Source organism: Mauremys mutica, chromosome 7 (assembly GCF_020497125.1).
Source record: "Mauremys mutica isolate MM-2020 ecotype Southern chromosome 7, ASM2049712v1, whole genome shotgun sequence".
Taxonomy (NCBI): Eukaryota; Metazoa; Chordata; order Testudines; family Geoemydidae; genus Mauremys; species Mauremys mutica.
The window spans coordinates 95,139,447-95,159,603 of record NC_059078.1 but is presented as its reverse complement, the minus strand read 5'-3'; the positions used below and the strand labels follow the sequence as shown (position 1 = coordinate 95,159,603).

Here is a 20,157-nt window from a genome sequence, read left to right as displayed (position 1 = left end):
CTTGAAGAGTAAAGTATTACTCAGCATGAAGAGTTGTCAGAATAAAGCACTTAAACAAATTGAAAAATGAAAGAACTTAATTCTCCACTGTGTCCAAGCTCTGCTAGGATGCTGGGTGGAGGCAATATTGAGCCAGTTGCAGCTCCCTGATCACGTGCCTGTTAGCCCTTACAGAAGTTGGAGCAGTTAAGAGCCTGCTCTAGCTTATGCCAGTGGAAGATAGGTGTAGTGGAGCTCTGCTCTGATACAACCACTTCCTGATCTTAGCATACCTCATTCCTTCCCCTTCACCAAAGGTTAGGGGGTGGCTGCCACAGCATCTGCCTTTGCCATCCACACCCCTGCAGAGATTTCCCCTGCACAAAGGGAATTCTCTGCTGATCAGCTCCAGCCAGAATCAGTAGTGCAAAGCAAAGAGAACAGAACTGACACAAAGAGCCCAAAATATTTTTTCAATTTTTATTCACTATTTAAACACAGAAGTCATTTTTCAGCTAAGACTCTGGTGCTAGAGACTTGATGAATTGCTTCATCGTGGATATGGTATTGTATCTTTAATTAAGATTCTTTTGAGCTAAAAGTTTAAAATATACCTGTCAAACTTGAGTGAATAGAACTGAGTTTCCTAGAAGAACAGCTTATAGAAAAGTCAGGAATTTCTGAAGGGCATTAAAAAGGAGTGAACAATAATAATTTGCTTAAGTGCTTTAAACCACAAAATTAATGAAAGTGAATGCTATCCAAGTCAAATACAAATAAGCACATTTCATGAAGCTCTCCCATTCAGAATCTCATAATCTCCTTTCCTGATTCTCTTCCCTGCCAAATTGTGTGTTTTGCAAGATATAAATGCATGAAAAGACCACTTTCCTTTTCTGCTTCTTTACAGGTTTTGGAAAAGAATCCATTGAGATAATACTCAAACACAACATAATATATTATTCTTTTCTGTATACCTGAAAGTAAAATGAATCTCAAAGGGATGGATTTATTCTCTGAATTTTTCACCTTTAATCAAGTATTGCCTTTTGTCAATATTTTGTGACATGGTAAAACAAGAAAAACAAATCCATTTATGACTATGTCCTTCATAATTCATAAGAAACTCAGTGTATGAACTTATATTAAGTTAGTTTTCTGCCTTTGCGGTATATGGTGGTGTTATTGAAAATAAAGACATTGATCAGCTGGAGAAAAACACCTGTTTCGGACATGCCTTTTAGTGAATTCTTGTTAACACAGATGTCTGTCAATAGGTCCAATATTTTTCAAGGATCATTTCTCACTTGTCCCATGTGATCTGAAGAGCCAGATGTTAAACTGAATTATTGGCATTGAGCCAGTGGGTTTGAGAGGAGTTACCAGTGTCAGGAACTTGATAAAGATGCCCAGAGGCTAAAGGACAGAATCCACCTTTAAAAAAGTATATTTGCTGTAGATCCTGAAGTCAAAGGAGACTGAAACATCAAGAAAAAAAATGCAGGAAGAAGTTACTTCCCGTGCACTAGTCACAGCTAAATTACCTAAAAAAAGGTCAGGAGACTGAGGCCTGCTTATGTGGGTTAAATGGCTCTGGGTATATCTAAACAGCAGTGTAAATCCAGCTCTGTGGGACTCGAGCCCACACACACGGTGTTTATAAGCCCAGGTTTGAGCATCCACACTGAATATTAACCCTGGGTTTAGAATTTCTGGACTCGCGTCTCACACCGTCACTCATGCATCTATACTGCACAATACAGAGCTGAGCCAAACCAGACTTTCCCAGGATTCCTAGCATCCTCCCCAGCTGTAGCAGCTCTAGTCCTTAGTTTGTGGTGCACAGTGGGAAAACTTTACTGTTCATCCAATGGAACTTTACAGGAACTTGTTGCAGCCTGCCAGCACTTCCTGCCGAGCAGTCTTTTGGGGCTACATGCTCCTGGCATCATGGAGGAGTTACCATTTGAAGAACTTGCCTTGCTTGCAATTTCATGCCTGTGTCAGGAAATGGGCAGAGCATCTGGTGGACATTTCAGTGGCATTTTCTGATCTACTGAAGGCACTTTTGGAAGAGGACGATGACAATACAGACATGGCAGACTCAAACTGGCTGATGCTGCTTACAATGCTCAGTGTAGTTGCTGATGCTATGTAGTGTAGATTGGTGCTTCTAGAGCAGGACCACAAGCACAGACTGGTGGGATCACATAGCCATGCACAGTTGGGAAGACCAGCAATGGCTCCAGAACTTTTGCATGAAGAAAGCTGCATTTCTGGAGATTTGCAAGCAGCTTGCTCCAACCCTCCACCATCAATCACTTGCATGCGGGCTGCCATCCCTGCCAAGAAGCAGGTTGCTGTAACCATCTGGAAGCTGGCTACCTCAGCCTGCTACAGGTCCGTTGCTGAACAGTTTGGTGTTGGAAAGTCATCTGTGGGGGCTGTCGTGGCAGAACTTTTTGAGGCAATCAGGCATGTGATTTACCCAAAGGCAGTTGGCTTAAACAATGTCCCTGCAGTAACTGCTGGCTTGAGAGACTAGGGTTTCCAAACTCATGCGCCCATAGTTTGCCCTTCTCAGGGAGCAGCTGAGTACATAAACTGCAAAGGGTACTACTTCATTGTTTTGCAGGCTCTTGTCAACCACAGAGGATGATTTGTGGATGCCAACGTGGGCTGCATAGGAAAAGTTCAGGATGTCTGGGTTTGCACCAATAAGGAGTCTGTCTACCTTCCTGGACAGACCAGGATGCTATTCCCACCAAATGACATTGTCATAAATAGAGTTACTGTCCACTGTTATTCTCTAGAGGACCCTACATACTCCCTTTTGCCTTAGGCTATGAAACTGTGTGTTTAATTACACTTTCAGTAGGTGTAGGATGGTGGTTGAATGTGCGTTTGGCAGATGGTAAACAGCACCAGCAGGATTTCAGACTGTGGTAGGACTCACTTGCTCCTGCCTCTGCTCAAGTCCACAAACAGCTCAGAGACCTTTTTGCTGGTAAAACACCCTGTGCAATTGATTTACAGTATCAGTTTCCATCACCTTTATACACTATCTTGCCTCACTTCTACAGTCTTAGGGAGCCTTCAGCTCCTGAGGCAAGCAGGAAAGAGAAAGCTCTTTCTCCCTGTCTCTTTCTGCTTCCCCCTTTCCCACTTCCTTCCTGTGCCTTTTGTATCACCTGTCTAAAGACCTAATTAGCCTCTTAAGTTCTCTTCAGCCCATCAGATAGGCACAGCTTTTCTTAATGAGGTCTGCTCTGGAGTAATTAATTAGAGTTGCAGTGACCAGAGTGCTGACTCAAGTGCTGTTACCCAGCACTCCGTCACCCAGACTCGTTTGGATTCCAGTGTCATCTGCTCTCAGCATTATTGTGGCTTGCTGCTGTGCCCTTCACAATCTTTGTAATCCAAAGGTGAGCCATTTACCTGAGTGGACCTGTGACAGCAATGAATTGCTGAACAGGTGCACTCAGCCAGAAAGTGCACCTGTTATAAATGCACATGGGCAACAGAAATCAGAGATGCTTTGTGCACGCACATTATGGGCTTACATGGACCAATGGAACAGGGGGAATAGTTTGTTTATGCATGTATTTGTAAAGCAATGTTAATAGTAAATAAAGTACTGTTGCTGTATTCTAACAATGGGATGGGGGATGTGATTGTCATGAATTTCTATTTAATAATGAAATGACTCCTTATACAAAGTGAGGATAGGAACAGTGGTTGTGTGACAGGAACTGCAGCTTTTCAGTATGGACTGATCTGAAAAGAGGTATTGAGAAATTGTATTTGGATACAACTTTCTAGTTGTGCCTTCTTCAAAATCCACTTATTATATGATGTGATGCCGTGATGGTAATAAACTTTCTTAAGGAAATAAAAGCCTCTATTCATTAACATGGCTGTATTACAAAAAAACCACAATAGTTTAGAATTGTCAGGCAAGCCAGCTGCCATTTATTAAAACACCAAAACCAGTCATAAAATGAAGTGCATAACGCAAATGTTGAACAGTGCAAAACGATGAAACCAGTGCAAAGAAATAAATCCCCTACTTCTGCCTGTCTCCTTTCCTCCTGTTCTCCTTTCCCTTTCTAGTGTGGTTAGCATACACATGGCACTGCTGCATGGGAGTGGAAGACTAGAAGACTGCAGGGAGTACATTTTTCCTGTGCAACTAGTTTTCAGTCCCATTGCATAGGCCACCCAGCCATATTATTGTCCAATGCATTCCTGGTCTGCAGGACTTACTACTATGAATGGGACTCGGGACATGGTGCAGGTGGAACCTGAGCCTGAACTTTCATGGCCATTAGCCCAAGAAGCCTCTCAAACAAATCTTTCTGCTGCAGTTAGTTTTCCTCCCTCAAGTGACATTGCGTCTCCAGAAACCGCATTGCAAGTCTCTCCTCTCATGCTGTAATTCTCTCCTTATGCTCTGCAGCCTGTCTGTCCCTTCCCACTTGCCATGAATTTTTCCGTTTGGTATTGTACCTGCTTGTTGGCTCTGACCAGGATGTCCTTCATAAGTTCGTCACTGACACACTTCCTCTTTGACTATCCATGACAGTTTGAAATCCCAGGTTCCTACTGTGCTGTGGCTGGGCTACAGAGGTGGGAGGGCCTGAAAACAGCTATCAAACAGTACATTATTGTCTCAGTATTTCAAAAAGGATCAGTGCATCCTCAGACAAACGTGCCCCTGGAATCACAAGGCCAAAACTGATACATTGTAAAACTCACCTTTTCTGTATTCTCAGAACATTTAAGTTCCCAGATGCTTTGTGGACACAGAATTAATCAGAGTGAAAGGTCTGCATTCGGAATGTTAAGGTGAAATTTACAGTGCTGTATGTTTAAAAACTGCAGATGATAGTGGCCTTGAGGAGTGGGGTGCCGTGGTTTACTACAATCCTTATAAGCTTTCCACATTCTGGAGGACATAACGATGCTGGAGGTTCCTGAATGGCAAAGGGACATTCTGTTCCAAGCTACTGGTGGCAAACCAGCTGCATATACCTCATAGGTTTCCAAGCTTATGGTGACTAAGCAATATATCTATGAGTGGAGTGAGCTGCTGTCCTATAGAGGAGGACCCAGAAAATATTACGTTTCCTGACATTTGACTTCCTCTCTGCTGTTCCTACTATGGAAATAGTTTGCAGTTATCAGCACCTGTGATTAGGTCAAAATTCATGGGTGCAATCAACAGGACGCTGCATTAGCATCCATGTGGATTACTACCTCTCTATGGCTTATGAAACAGCCTGCCATGGAACACATCTACCAATGGGCTACATACAAACATGCATGATAATATGGATTCTCAAAGAACTGCACCCCTCCCATTTCCCTGGTATATTTCTGGACTGCATTAAAAATCCTGTATTTTGGACAGTGAATTTGTCACCCAGGCACAGGTACATTCAGCCAGAAAGTGTATCTGTTATAGGTGCTTACGGGCAACAAAAATCAGGGATGCTTTGTGCACCCACATTATTGACTTGCATGGACTAATGGAAGAGAGGGATGCACTATATTTCCATTTTACCCTCTCCCTCCCCAGCACAGTGTACTGTTTACAGACTGTGGCATGGCTAATTTGTACGGTGAGGCATACTAAATGTGAAGGCAACATAGGCTTTTTACTTTCAACACGCCCAGCATATTTTTGTAGGAGTATCTAGTAATAAATTGATGTTAAATGCTTAATTGTTATGCTGCCCTTCCCAGTCTCCATTTTGAATTCCACGTGGTATAGGTGGCGTGATGCCAAGGTGCTCATATGCATTCTGCCATTAGTGGATGCACCCTGCGACCCACAACTTGTAACAAAAATTGCATTGGGTCAGAAACCTGAAATCCTTCCCATTCATATATTACCAACAATAAACATGGAACCAAACACTTGCCAGGCTCCGGCTACTTCTGCCTCTTCTGTTTCTGCTGCCAGTTCCATGGCAGGCTGCTCCTCCAGGGAGTCGTCAAACCGCTCCTCCAAGTATGGACCTAAGATACACTTCAGCTGCTCTGGCAGCAAAGCCTCCCTGGGGACAGGTGTGAGCACCAGAGTTACTTCACTAGCCTCATCCAGCGGCTGCTGGCTCCCTTCTGATCTTATACTAGATTCGGGGATCAGAAGATCACCCATCCCAGCTGACCAGGCTGTCATGAACTCCTGGGGACTCAGTGCTTGGCACAGTGCTCAGCACCCAGTCAAAGTCTTCATAAAAGAGGCAGGATGACAGCGAGTTTCCAGAGGTGCGGTTCTCATCCCTGGATTTCCGGTTGTCACTCTTGAGCGGCTTCATCTGCTCCCTGGTCTGCTTAATCCCCAACACTGCCAGCTTGTCTTTTATTTCTTGGTATATTTCTCTTACTGAAGTTGAATGTCTTGCTTGCGTGGCACCACAAACTTATCAGTTTCAGTGGGGTGCCATTACCAGATAGCAGTGCACTTGGCAAAGGACTTCATCATGCTTGTGGCTGTTAATTCAGGGGACAGTTCACTCTATTGGCAATTCAACAGCCAGAGTAAAATGGAAGGGTTTAACATCAAGCAGCTGTATTTGAAACAGGAAAGTTTGCTTTCATTTCCTAGGAGTCCATTGGCTAGTCTTGGGATACAAAGTCCAAGGAACACTGGCCCATGGGATTGTGGGATAAAGTTGGTTAACTCTCAGGACACGACTCCAGGGACATGGGCCTGATTTGCACCCACACTGCAAAATTATGTAGTTTGAATGTGAGTCCCAGTGGGATTCAGGCTCAGATCCACCCTTTTGCCAGGTCTTACGGCCCGGATCTTGAGGGCTTACTGGCCCGAGTCAGACAGATTTCTATGGAGATGGAAGCAGGATTTGGGCTTGAGCTTGAGTTTGAGCTAGGGCTTACACTGCAGTGTAGGCATACCCTATAACTAGTAAAACCAGCTCCAGACTTAACTTCCTGATATCTGCAAAGCATTGGAGCATGTTTTGTTCTTCTATCTCTAGTCATGATGGCAAATGGGACGTCCTTGTTTGCTGCAAGCCTGGAAACCTGAAAGAAAATCCAGGTGCAGAAAAGTCTTTCTGAGGTGGGTGTGCACCTGCCAGAATAATAGCTGAGTGCTGAATGCTAAGAATTCTGGCAACATGCGTTAACAGTCAAAGCAGCTGCTCACCCACTAAAGTAGTCATAGTTGTAACCAACTCTCATCCACCAATTTACCTATGACTTTCACCATGATTGTGTCCATTGTTTGGATTCATTAAACACACAGGTTCAGGGATGGAGAGGGGAATTGTGAGCAGACTCATGCTTTCATTCTATTTCTACTTGTCTAAATATGCTGTCCCTTACATTACTGGCCATTACTAAGTTCTTTAACTGACTTTTCTATAGTCTCTCACAGTGCTGTGTGTGTTGGTTGGTTGTTTGCATCACACCATCACCAAAAAAAAAAAGAAAGTCCCATGACAAGAAGCACTGCTACTTGGATTAGGTGCTCTGGTCTGATCTAAGCAAATTGGGAGAGGTAACTGCAAGTATTACTTCCATGACAACTGAGCTGTCACTCATACCCCCTTGCATCAGCGTTAAGGTAGTTAGGTGTGGTGGCTGAGCTATTCCTCCCCACCGCCCCCTAGAGCTTTTGGGAAAATCTCTTTAGAACTATTCTCTTGGCCAGTACTTCTGTGGAGTAAAGGCTTGAGGCTAAACTGGATCCTTACAGTTTGCATATTTCAAAACTACAAGACTCTGACTCAATGGACTCTGGAAAATCTCCAAACTGAGTAGTATGCAGGAGGAATTAAAAACTCAACTGACTGTTTTCTGAAGTTTGGTATGTACATGCTATAGAGGAGATGAGAGATTGTAAAGAACCAGCCCCGATCTCGAAATCTCTGGCTACTAAGCACAGCAACAAGTCACAGCAGGTTAGGAATATTTATTTCATTAAAATATTTAGTGATCTTTCAGCTAAGCCCCCTCTCTGTATGCATGTGCAAGAATTTGTAAAGATATGATACATGCAACAACAAAACCCAAAGTAACAAAAATATTCTTCCACTTTAAAAAAAAATCCTTCTTATAGCCCCCACCCCCAAGCAAAAGTCAGCTTGTGAATGGCTACTGTGCTGATGGGGAAAGCAAAAGGAGTCTTTCCCCTTTGTGCCTCTGGTGCAGGGACAGTGCACTGCTTGTGTCCCAACATGCATGATCAACCCCAAAGTGAGGACGACATGCTAGGCCCTGACTCCTTACTGGCCAGCAGAGCTAGTTGATGTGCAGAGGGGAGCATGCTGCATCCTCCTAAATGTTGGTGAATTGGGTGTAGCGCACCCAGGGGCTTGGGGGGCAGGGCTATTAAGCCATAACTGAGCCCTAAGAAAACAGGCAAACTCCAAAGGTTGACAAATGAAGTCTCTGTCAAATCAAGAGGAAAAGCCATTGGCAAAACCCTGTCCCTAGTCCCCCAGACATTTTGGGGGACTGTGAGCAAAAACTATATGGCTAACCTCAGTTCAAGCTCAGGGGAAAAGGTGGTCTTTTAGTTACCTGGGTCCCAAGTCAATCAAGCATTCTAGAACAAAATCAACACCCTGAATTGCAATAGAGAGCAAACTGGAAGCTACCGCAGACTTTATAAATATTGTAGAACCTCAAAGTTACGAACACCAGAGTTACAAACTGACTGGCCAACCACACACCTCATTTAGAACCAAAAGTATGCAATCAGGCAAAAAAAGCAAATACTGTAAAGCACAGTACTGTGTTAAACGTAAACTACTAAAAAAAGGGAAAGTTTAAAAAAAGATTTAACAAGGTACGGACATTTTCTGTGCTTGTTTCATTTAAATTAAGATGGTTAAAAGCATTTTTCTTCTGCATAGTAAGGTTTCAAAGCTGTATTAAGTCAATATTCAGTTGTAAACTTTTGAAAGAACCATAACATTTTGTTTAGAGTTATAACATGTCAAACTTATGAACAACCTCCCAGGGCCGCCCAGAGGATTCCGGGGGCCTGGGGTCTTCGGCGGCGGGGGGCCCTTCCGTTCCGGGATCCGCCCCGAAGACCCGCGGCCGGAGCCCCCCGCCGCCGAATTACCGCCGAAGCGGGACCCGCCGCCGAAGCGCAGCCCGGTCTTCGGCGGTAATTCGGCGGGGGGGGGCCCCCGCCGCGGGTCTTCGGCGGCGGGTCCCGGAACGGAAGGGGCCCCCCGCCGCCGAAGACCGGGCTGCTCTTCGGCAGCGGCGGCGGGTCCCGCTTCCCCCCCCCGCCCCGGCCCCAGCCTCTTACCCCCGGCTCCCTCCTCGCCCGGAGTCTCAGCGCCTCGCCGGAACAGCGGCAGCGTGCGGCCGGCGGGGCCTGAGCTCCGTCCCGCTCAGAGCCGCGTGGTGAGGGGGTGGGGCTGGGAGCTCCACGCCGAGCGGAGGGAGCGGAGCTCCCAGCCCCGCCCCCTGACCACGCGGCTCGGAGCGGGGCGGGGCTCAGGGGCCCCGGCGGAGACTCGGCGCTTGATGCGCTGAGGCTCCAGGAGAGGGACGGAGGCGGGAGCCTCCGCTCTTCTCTTGGGGGCCCCTGCGGAGCCCGGGGCCCGGGGCAAATTGGCCCCTTTGCTCCCCCCTCTGGGCGGCCCTGCAACCTCCATTCCCAAGGTCTTCATAACTCTGAGGTTCTATTGCAGGGGTAATATGCTGTCTAACAGTAGTACTTTTCATCTAACTGGCAGCCATAATTCTGCACTAGCTCAATGGTGGCCTGGTCCACATCTGAGAGAAAAGATTACAAGCATTAACCAGACAGATGACTGGGTGCTGGCATGATACAAGAATCCAGATGTGACCAAGAATCTCAAGTACTACCTGTGAACTTCTTTGAGAGAAAGAGAGAGACTTTTTCATTAATGCAAATAGACACTTTAATGCAAATAGACACTTACCCTGCCACTCACTCTAAGACCATGTCTACACTACCATGTCTACACTACAAACTTTGGTCAACACAAGTTACCTCGGTGTACAGCCAACAAAGTTTGTATAGTGCTCAGGCGCATGCATGCTTAGCTGTTTGCATTAGTACTGCATGTACTCACCAGGAGTTCTTGTGTTGATGCAAAGTGTGGCCCACCAAGCGTAGGTATCCCAGTGTGCTATGCATGGCTGTCAAGGGCAGTGCCTTTGGGGAATTTTTGCAATGTGTTATGGGATAGAAGTGAGTCACTCAGGGATCTCTGGAAGTTAAAGGTCAAGTTCTCAGAGTGCAGCTTTCTCCATACCAGAATGCCATCCCTATCCCATAATTTTCATGTTTTTTTAAATCCCACAAGCCCACTTGACACTTTTCGACATCTGCCATCTCTGACAGAAGTATCGAGCCCACAGAGCTCTGCACTATTCTCATGAACATTGCAAATACAGGATGGATGATTCTCCTGTATTTGCAGACCTGGTTTCTTTCCCAACCAGTGGATTACCACTGGCAATATTGAAATGTCAGTAGTTATTCTGGGGGACCAAGTCTATCCCTTCCCCCCCCCCCCCCCCAGCTGAGCCCAAAGTAAAGATTCAACTACCCGCTGTGCACATGCAGAATGACAGCAAAGTGTGCTTTTGGTAGATTGAAGGGACGCTGGTGGTGTTTACTCACCGGATTGGATCTCAGTGAGAAAAATATCCCAGTGGCTATAGCTGCCTCTTGTGTCCTGCATAATATCTGTGAGGGAAAGGGGGCAAAGCTGCCGCCAGGGTGGAGGTGGAGCAGCTGTCTACTGACACTGTAGAGCCAGGCACAAGGGCCGTTACAAGAGCTCGGCATGGAGCTATGTGGTTGAGAGAGGCTTTGAAAGAGCACCCCAAAAGTCAGCCACAGTAGTGCTCTGTGCTGGAGTGTTTTCTGGGGGCCTAGAGCTTTGAGAGTTGTTAGGAATTGTGTAGTGCTTGCTGAATATTTATAAATATGAGACTTTTCCTGAACCTATGAGTTCTGTAGTGCTGTACATTTACAAGCACTGGATTTTTTGAATACGGCTATGCTGCCTGCAATATGTGTTGTGAAATAGAAAATATAATTTATTTTCAAAAATATAGAAATTTACTGAGTGACAAAAACAGTGCAGAAAATTAGTGTGCAAAAAACCAAGGCAATGCAATAGAAACTTTTAATATAGATTAAAAGTTAAAATTGGAAAGGCACTACACATTTCTGTCCATTTCAGTGTACAAATGTAGTTCGTTGTGGCTACACATACACCAGCTGTGGTTTTCCTTGCTGTCCTCTGGCATGGAATGGTAAGGGTAAGGATGTGGCCCATGATGCCACATAGTACGTTGCGGGTCATAGAGAGTTGCTACCATGGAGTTCTCGAAGGAGTGCAGAGAGTGGGGAGTCCAGAATGTTTGGACCTTAGGTCAACCAGGGTCTGCACCATTTGGGCCTGCTGCCTCTCTCTCTCATTTTCCTGCTGGGACTTTCTCCTCTTCACTCTTTCCTTCTCCATGTCCATGGCAATTTTTTTAGACTTATCAGCAGTTTACAGTATCATTGATCATGAGCTTTTGGTGGCTCAGGTGTGGACCTGGGCTTGGGCAGACTAGTTCACATTTTATGCATTCTGTTTTTTTCAGAACAGGAGAATCTAAGGGGTGCCCCAAAGGTTCTCTTGTCTGATCCTACAAGGCTGTATGCTAATCCCACTTCTGTTCAACATGTATGTAAAAAGCCACTGGGGGGAGATAGTGAGATGATAAGTGCAATGGGCTGTGCTGTGCTGCCATCAGCATGTGGATGGCACACACTTCTAAGTCGTTTCATCTCAGTTGGATGGCTCAGTCTAATATGCCATTTTATAGATGGGATAGGGGTTGGGATGGATGGAAGTGAGCTGGCTGAGACTCAATCCAGACAAGAGAGAGGTGATACTGCTTATTAAGAACATGCATTTTATAAGAGATGAATTCCCAGGCAGGAGTGCTTTATCCCACTAACTACATCTGCTTTTTGTATCATTATTATTATTAAAGCAAAGAGAATTTAAGTATTTGCTTTATTCCAGCACTTCAACTATGCAAATAATATTTGGATGCCAAGTATATGGTCAGTCAAAACTATGAAGATCAATTGGATTATTTCAATAATTTAATAAAACCAAAACAAAAAAAAACAGGTTTTGGTCTGAAAATTATATTTACCTTAAAATTAATTTTCTGATTCTTACTATCTTGTCATGATAATTCAAGTCTCATATTGCTCCAGAGGTTGTTCTTTTGGAGCAACCTGAAATATGATTTCTGTGTGCCATGAACAATTTTCTGTTGTTTATGAAGGATTATTTCTTGTGTGTACCTAAACCTACATGTGTTTATGATTAATTTTTATAGAAAACGCTGTGCCACTCCTTGAACTTTTACATTGGTTCTGATTTTGTCAGTATACATGTTTGCAATTTCTGTGTTTGTTTTCTCTTTATGTCTTGGGACATGACATATATCAATTTGCATTGCAAGATGTATAAGAGGAAAGATAGGTTATAATAAAACTAAACCTGCAGCAAACACATCCCATCACGAGATGGAGTTTCACACCCTTGGTTAGCAGTTCATAACAGTAAAGGAGCTGCTGTTGAAGTGAAATGCCTGCTGACAGAAAGGGATTTTGCACAATCACACGTGCAGCCCAGGTGAGTGACATCTCCCCCAGTCTCTGTGCACATCGAACAGCAAGTGCAGGCTGTGTGCTTCCCTGGAAGGCCATGGCACTTCTCTCCCACCCAGCCACAAGCAGCACTTCCCTTTCCCTTCCACTTGCCAGCAGCTCCTACACCTCTCCATCCTTTACCAGCTAACAGCAGCTCCTTCCCAGTCCCCCTCTCTCTGACTCACTACCCACTGCTGGACGTGGGAAGAGGAAAAGGGCAGCAGGTGAAATGAAGGGAGAGGAAGGCAAACCAGAGAAGAAAATAGTCTATGGTAGAAACAGGAAGAGGAAAGAGAACATCATGAAAGGAAGAGAGAGAGAGTTGTATGAGAAAATGAAAGTAACATTATGAGAGAATGAAAAAGATGAAAAAGAAAAAAAGTCAAAGTTAAGGTTTGTAGGTTGTGTTTTTAAATGCACCAGGGGGTGAATATAAATTGACAGAATTCATATATATATTTATATAAATATGTAAGCAAATTAGTTATGATCCTCAGGCTCTTAGAACACTTGGTAGTACATCACATCACATCACTTGTGGTTATACATCATGCAGTTCTTTAGCAGTTCAGATCTGAAAGAGGAAGTGCTTCCCCCTCTTGACTCATACTTTCATACTCTAGCTGTCATGGGTGTGGCTGCTTGTCTGTGTCAGTTTTGGATGAAGCTGCTTGTCTGTGTCAGTTTTGGATGTTATTTGTTTAAATTACACTTGGCATTTGCTGCTGTGTTTCAGAGAGTTCTAAAAGGATGAAAGCGGCAATAGGAGTCCTGTATGTTGACAGATAATCACAATCCCCTTGAGCTACAGTAGGTCAGTGTGTTTTATATTTTACTATGACCTGCCCTCCAGAACATTAGAATAGTCATACAGAAGAAATGTGGGGTCATGCCAAATGGTTGGTACTCGTTTATATTTGGGCAGCAGAGTGGAGCTAGAACATAGGCAAATTTGAAATTTCATAGTGAAAAATGAATTGTGTGATTGCAATCAGCTAAAGTTAACTTGAGCAAAAAAGCAGCACTGAATCCAACACATACTGGAAGAGCTGTAACAGACAAACTTATCTGAGAGTATAATTTTACTTTTGCGAGCTAACATGCTCTACCACACTACTGTGTTTACAGAACTACAATGAAGTTGGCCAAGATCTTGGCCATTTTTAAAGACTCTGATTTGCTCTGTTTGTGTTTTCGAACTTTAGCATCCAAGAAAAACCCTTAATTTTAAAAAATGCCCTTCATCCAATAACCACTGTTTTAAGTTCATGGCTGTTTAGGTTTCAGCCAAAATTACAGGAAGTTCTCTTCTGCTGTTCCCAACAATAACACATCTCCTCATTGCTGTTCCTCATTGCTTTGTGATATGGTGACATACTGAGTCTTCTCACTTTAGCTAATAGGAGCCTTTCCCTTTTTATTATTCTCCTTTTCTGCCTCAGAAGCGTCATGATTTATTCTTTGTATTTGGTGGCCAGTGTAAACACTTAGATCGCTGGAAGTAGGCTGCCTCAAAGCCCATGCCACTTAACTATTAGCACCTAAGGTGAGTATATTTACTATGCTGTGCTGAGGGTGCGTATGCTTCTCAGGCAACTTGCTTCTCATGTCCCCAAAACGTGGCATGCTCTTCTTTATAGCACAGTTCCATCCCTTTTCGTTCCCTCTATACAATAAATCCTCCTCTAGCTTCCCAGCTTCTGCTTTTAAAGTCTTATGAAAAGGGCTGTCCTCCCACAAATATGCTCCATACAAGGAAGTCACTGTGACAGTTAGGGAACATATCTGTGTTCTGAAAGAATCCTATCTGATTTCCTTCTAGTTTGTCCACATGATTTCATGGCAGCCTGCCTGCCAGATGGCCTCTGAGCTGGGGATCCCATGGCTTCCAGGGTCTATGGCTCTGGGGCAGCCCACCAAGCAGCCCACCTCTGAGGCGGGGACCCCAGGGCCCACAGCTCAGGGGCAGCACTGCCTCTGTGGATTGGAACCAAATCCAGGGATTCACAAAGGGGGGAGGGGGAGTAGACTGGGGGAGGGACAGTGCATTCAAGAGATTTGTTTTGTTTTACATAGATCTGTAATGCTCTTGTGCTTTTCAAGAGTAAAGTGTGTGTGTGTAAATTCATTTGCTAAGCCTGTTTCTCCTTGCTTTACTGCCACATGGACCCTGACTGCTGTAACTAGGGGAACCAGAACTCTCCAGCTATGGGAACTCTGAAGGGATGTGTCCAAGCAACTGGGGGCCTCAGGAGGTCTGTGACACTGATTCTGTGGACCAGGCAGACTGTAGCCAAGAGTGATGTCAGACATGGTTCTGCACTTGGGGGAATGCACCTGAGACCCAGATTTCAACAGGCTGGTATCTGTCAAGGGAGCAGGACTGCAGCAGGTTGTTACAGGCCCACCATCAACCTCTATTGCAGACACTTGCTGCCTCTCTCCTATTATTTCTTAGGCTGAAATAAAATAAGACCCAGCATCAGGGGAAAGCTGATCTCAGTGAGTAGTCTTGCAAAGGAGAGGGGTATTGCTGGGCAGGGGAGAAGGGTATTGCTGAGCAGGGGAGCTGGACTCAGTCAAGATTCACTGCATGTAAGATTCCTGACCCACTCGTCCCTCCTAATGGGCTCACATCCTCCTTCCTTCCCATAACAGCAATCCCTAAGGGGCCTGATCAAATCCCTGGAAATTAGCCAGTCCCAAATTACATCCACTAGGGAATGTGATAGGTTCCCCAAGAGCTTCACATTCTCCTGTAGAACAAAACATCCAACTTCTTATTTACTCGCATCCATTTTTCATTTTCTGATACACATTTGTGCATAATTCAGAATGAGCAGCAAATAACTTGACATTGCTGCAGAGATGAGAACCCAGTCTCAAACTATATATCTATCAAACTAAGTCATGGTGTTAAACCCTAATAAAGAAGAACATTCTGCACTAACTAGTGAAGTTGTTAGTATTGCTGTCCTGATTTAGTACATCGTCCACTTAACTTAGGGTACGTCTTCACTACCCGCCGTATCGGCAGGTAGCAATCGATTTCTCAGGGATTGATATATCGCGTCTCATCTAGACGTGATATATCGATCCCCGAACGCGCTCCTGTCGACTCCGGAACTCCACCAACCCGAACGGCGGTAGCGGAGTCGACATGGGGAGCCGCGGACATCGATCCCGCGCCGTGAGGACGGTAGGTAATTCGATATAAGATATTTCGACTTCAGCTACGTTATTCACGTAGCTGAAGTTGCGTATCTTAGATCGATTTTCCCCCGTAGTGTAGACCAGCCCTTAAAGAGCTCTGTTTCAATTCACTCTGTAGTAAATGGATATCTACATCATAAATGATACCTTACCTACGTATATCTGCTCAATATAGTCACAAAACCTTTGCGAGAGGTCATAAAAAACCTTGGGTGAACAAGAGGGTGCATCCAATAACTTGAGGGAACAACCGAAACCACTTTGAAAATGTAGCCTTAAGTGTCTACGTCTCTCCTAAAATACACTGAGTAACTTTTAGTAGTAAGGATGGTGGCTGGTACCTGTAAGGTATTCGGTTTAGTTTCATTTAAGGCAGACTGACATCCGTGACATCCACTATCAATTTCCACAACTAAGTTTTTACATTTAGGAGCAGTGTAACCAATCCTTAGTTCAGTTGATTCAGTGAAAGTTTGGGGGTTATTTTTGAAAGCAGTTGTCTTTCCTTCTATGTCACCCACACAGAGTCTTCTGAATTTGGGCCATCTGTTGTTGTGCACACCAGTGTACCATTTGGAACTGCACATCTAGAATGGGATAAGGAAAAGGTACAGCCGATAATCCTGGATCATCTGGAAAATATTATGCCAGGTCTGCCTAAACCAACTAGCATCAAGTGCCAGAAGTGGAGATACTCTCAGGTAATTATCTATCAAAAAACAATGATCTGTGAGTAATAGAGAGGCCATCATATTACAGCTTACTCTGAAGAAAACGGTGTAATAATATTGAGCTCTTGTATATCTGTACAATCAATTTGTAGAATGCTTTACAATCAATCAGTCTGGATGAAAGCTACTATATAGATATATAGGCAGAGCCATTTTACAGGTATACTATAGCAAATGTATGCAGGACGCTGAAAGCTAAGTGTATTATCAGCTATCCACAGGTTTACAGAGAATAAGTAAGTGAAAATCTGATTATGAAGGATAATCAGTATCTATAATGCATTCATCCCTAGTTAAACTTCTACCTAAAGAATACAGCAAAATAATTTTCATTAGCTGTGGGTGGGTGGGTGGGGAGGGGGGGAGGGTGAACTATTGAACATTTTTAGCATTTTTTATCACTTTTGTACAAAGAATAAAGTTACCCAGATTTCACTATACTTGAAAGTAGGGTGTGTTGTAAGGGGTACAGCAAGGAAATAATTCAGCAGCCCTTTTCTCATGGATCCATGCATTTCATCAAGATTTTTGCTGTATTATTTAATACATGCATCCAACGAAGTGGGTATTCACCCACGAAAGCTCATGCTCCAATACGTCTGTTAGTCTATAAGGTGCCACAGGACTCTTTGCTGCTTTTACAGATCCAGACTAACACGGCTACCCCTCTGATACTATTTAATATAGTAACTCAACCTGCCTTTTCCAGGTGTTGGTGAATAGGTGATAGTATTAGCAAAATTCCCAACCTAGTGCTGAGAAGCAAATACTCCCATAGTCAGAGACACTAATTGTTCTCAGTGTATTTGGCCCAGTTCTGTTTGCCAGTACATGAAAATTAAACTTAAAGTAAGTTACCTTAGGGGAAATCACAGCAAAATTTGGATATTTTAAATGTCTCAAAAAAAATCAAAGGAAATGGTTAGTAATTTCCTAAAGCACTGAAATATATGTTGATGTTTACTCAGAACCTCTTAAGTTAAATTACATTGGCAAAATTAAACATGGACATTCATGCAAAATGTTTACTTAAAGTAGTCAGTCACTTCAAAGGTTTTTTGTTTGGTTTTTTTTGAAATCTGCAAAAGTGACTGTAAAGGACTGGTTGTAAATTCTGTTCATGTTACATTGGCTTACAACCAAGTTTAAGAATCTGGCCTAGTTGGTAAAGTCTTCTCATTTGCTATAAGCAATATATACATATACATATTTTCCAAGTCAGCTCCCAGTTCACAGTATTTTTAAAAATAAATTGTGTAACTAGGAACTTAACATAGTTTCATATTTTACTTGAAAATCATTTGTTTGTTTGTTTTTTATTTAGAAACGTGTTTTATTCCTTTTTGTTTGCTTTTTTGTGTTAATAAAAATCTCTCAATATTTTTTAAATAAAAACATTCAGGATATCCAAACCCTAGGAAAATCTTTGTTATATGGATTCAAATTCCTGAAAAACCATTTACACTGAAAATACTCATGTAGTTCTTTGATTTGTAATAATTTAATATTATTTTATTAATTCCCATAGTGCCTATCATTATGGCAGCTAAGTAATTTAATTACAAGGTAACACCATGTTTATTCTTATAGTTGATAATTCCTATTACAGTAACACCCAGCATGCCAATAGCATGCTACATGCTTTAAGTCAGAAGCAGGATCCCTGTCACAGAGAGTGCAGAGAGACCTTGATTGTGCAGTAAGCACAGTGCAGGCTTCTGGATCCTGCACATATGAATCCCACTACAGAATCAAGACCAGAAGAGAGAGTGCCTGGACAAAGGCACTAAAAACAGGGGTTGAGGACTGACTTTAGCACCCATGTTGTTAATAGATTCATAGATTTTTAAGACAAAAGGGACTATTAGAGCATCTAGTCTGACCTCTTGTATAACATGGGTCATTCGGTTTCACTCCTTTGTCCCTGCATTGAGTCCAGTAACTTCTGTTTGACTAACTCCAGAAAGGCATCCAGTCTTGATTTGAAAACATCAAGACATGGAGAATCTACCACTTCTCTTGATAGTTTTGGCCAATGGCTAGTCACCCTCACAGTTAAAATTTATGCCTTCTCATTTGAATTTGTCTAGCTTTAATGTCCAGCCATTGGTTCTTGTTCAGCCTTTCTCTGCTAGATTAAATAGCTTTCTACTGCCTGGTATTTTCTCCCTGTGACAATACTTATAGATTTTAATTGTTCCCTTTCAGTCTTCTTTTTGATAAAGATTAAGCTCTTTAAGTCTCCCTCTGTAAGGCATTTTCTCCAGCCCTGGAATCATTTTTTGTGGCTCTTTTCTTCACTCTCTCCACTTTTCAACATCTTTTTTAAAATGTAGACAGAAGAACTGGGTACAGTATTCCAGCATCGGTCTCACAAATGCTGTACATAGAGATAAAATCATCTCCATACTCCTATGTTCTCCTCTCCTGTTTATAGATCCTCATTTGCCTTTTCCCCACAGCATCACACTGGGAGCTCACGTTGAGTTGCTTGTCCGCTATAATCCTTAATATAATTAATAATTTATTTTAGATAAGTATAATAAATTAGATAACGTTTTAATAATCTAATTTTATTTAGATTCTTCTCTTCTACATTATCTGATGTCTATCTAGTTCACACTTCGAGTGGAGGTGTATGGTTTGGGGGGCTATTTAGATTAGGTTGCTTTAAAGAGAGGCAGGTGGAGACATGGTGACAGGATCAAGGAAGAGCTCACAAAACAAAACCAGCTGTTGAGCTAAACAAAATAAATCCATCTTCCATTGCATTATTACAATAGAATGCTATTGGAGCATATTTTGCAAACTTCATTTAATTGTGTTCATACATCACAGTGCTCTAGTATTCCATTAACTGCTATATGATGGAGTTTTATCATGGGGCTGTTGGTGGTATAGATCCATATGTATTGTATATGGTATAATTTTGGTTTATTTCACCATGAGAATGTGAGTTAATTAAAGGACTTTAAAAAGGCAGTTAATTTCTGGTACTGAATAGAATTAACAAAGTACATTCTCCAAGATAATTTATACCTTGTGAGCCCTTGAAAAATGAGTTTTCCCTGATGGTCAGACTTATTTATTTATTTATTTATTTATTGGTAAATCCATGCACATTGATAAATGTTTTAAATAGAATGAAACAATAACAATTACTTTATAATAATATACCTTATTTTGCATAATAGGTTATTTTTTTCATCTTTCTAAAATATTGTATTTTACCATTATCTTTACTATGTCCTGGAAATTGTCCATTTTTCAGTAATTACAAAATTAAAGCGCAACATAAATGCTATTGAATGCTCTGCCCATTTTTTAGAAGTTGCTAGATTCTAAGATACCAAGTCCCTAAACAATTTACAGCTTTACCCACTTCCCTCTCAACATCTGGTGACAGATGGTTTCACTCACTAGCCACAGCCTTCTCTCCAGTCACCAATGATTTCAGCCATTCCCTTTCTCATCTTATACAGTTCGATAATTTTTGTATTGTTTCCCTGTAAGTTTAATAGATATAACAAGAACTCT

General features: G+C 42.8%; 1 protein-coding gene across 2 annotated transcripts in view; it reads left to right on the top strand.

Moving 5' to 3' along the window:
- The window catches only part of RNLS (renalase, FAD dependent amine oxidase), a 131,135-nt gene that overhangs the window by 99,075 nt on the left and 11,903 nt on the right, over positions 1–20,157 (top strand). For both annotated transcript variants that reach the window (XM_045024085.1, XM_045024086.1), the window contains exon 6: positions 16,415–16,590. In XM_045024085.1, the coding sequence (XP_044880020.1) occupies positions 16,415–16,590 (176 nt within the window). The remainder of the gene's footprint in view (positions 1–16,414; positions 16,591–20,157) is intronic.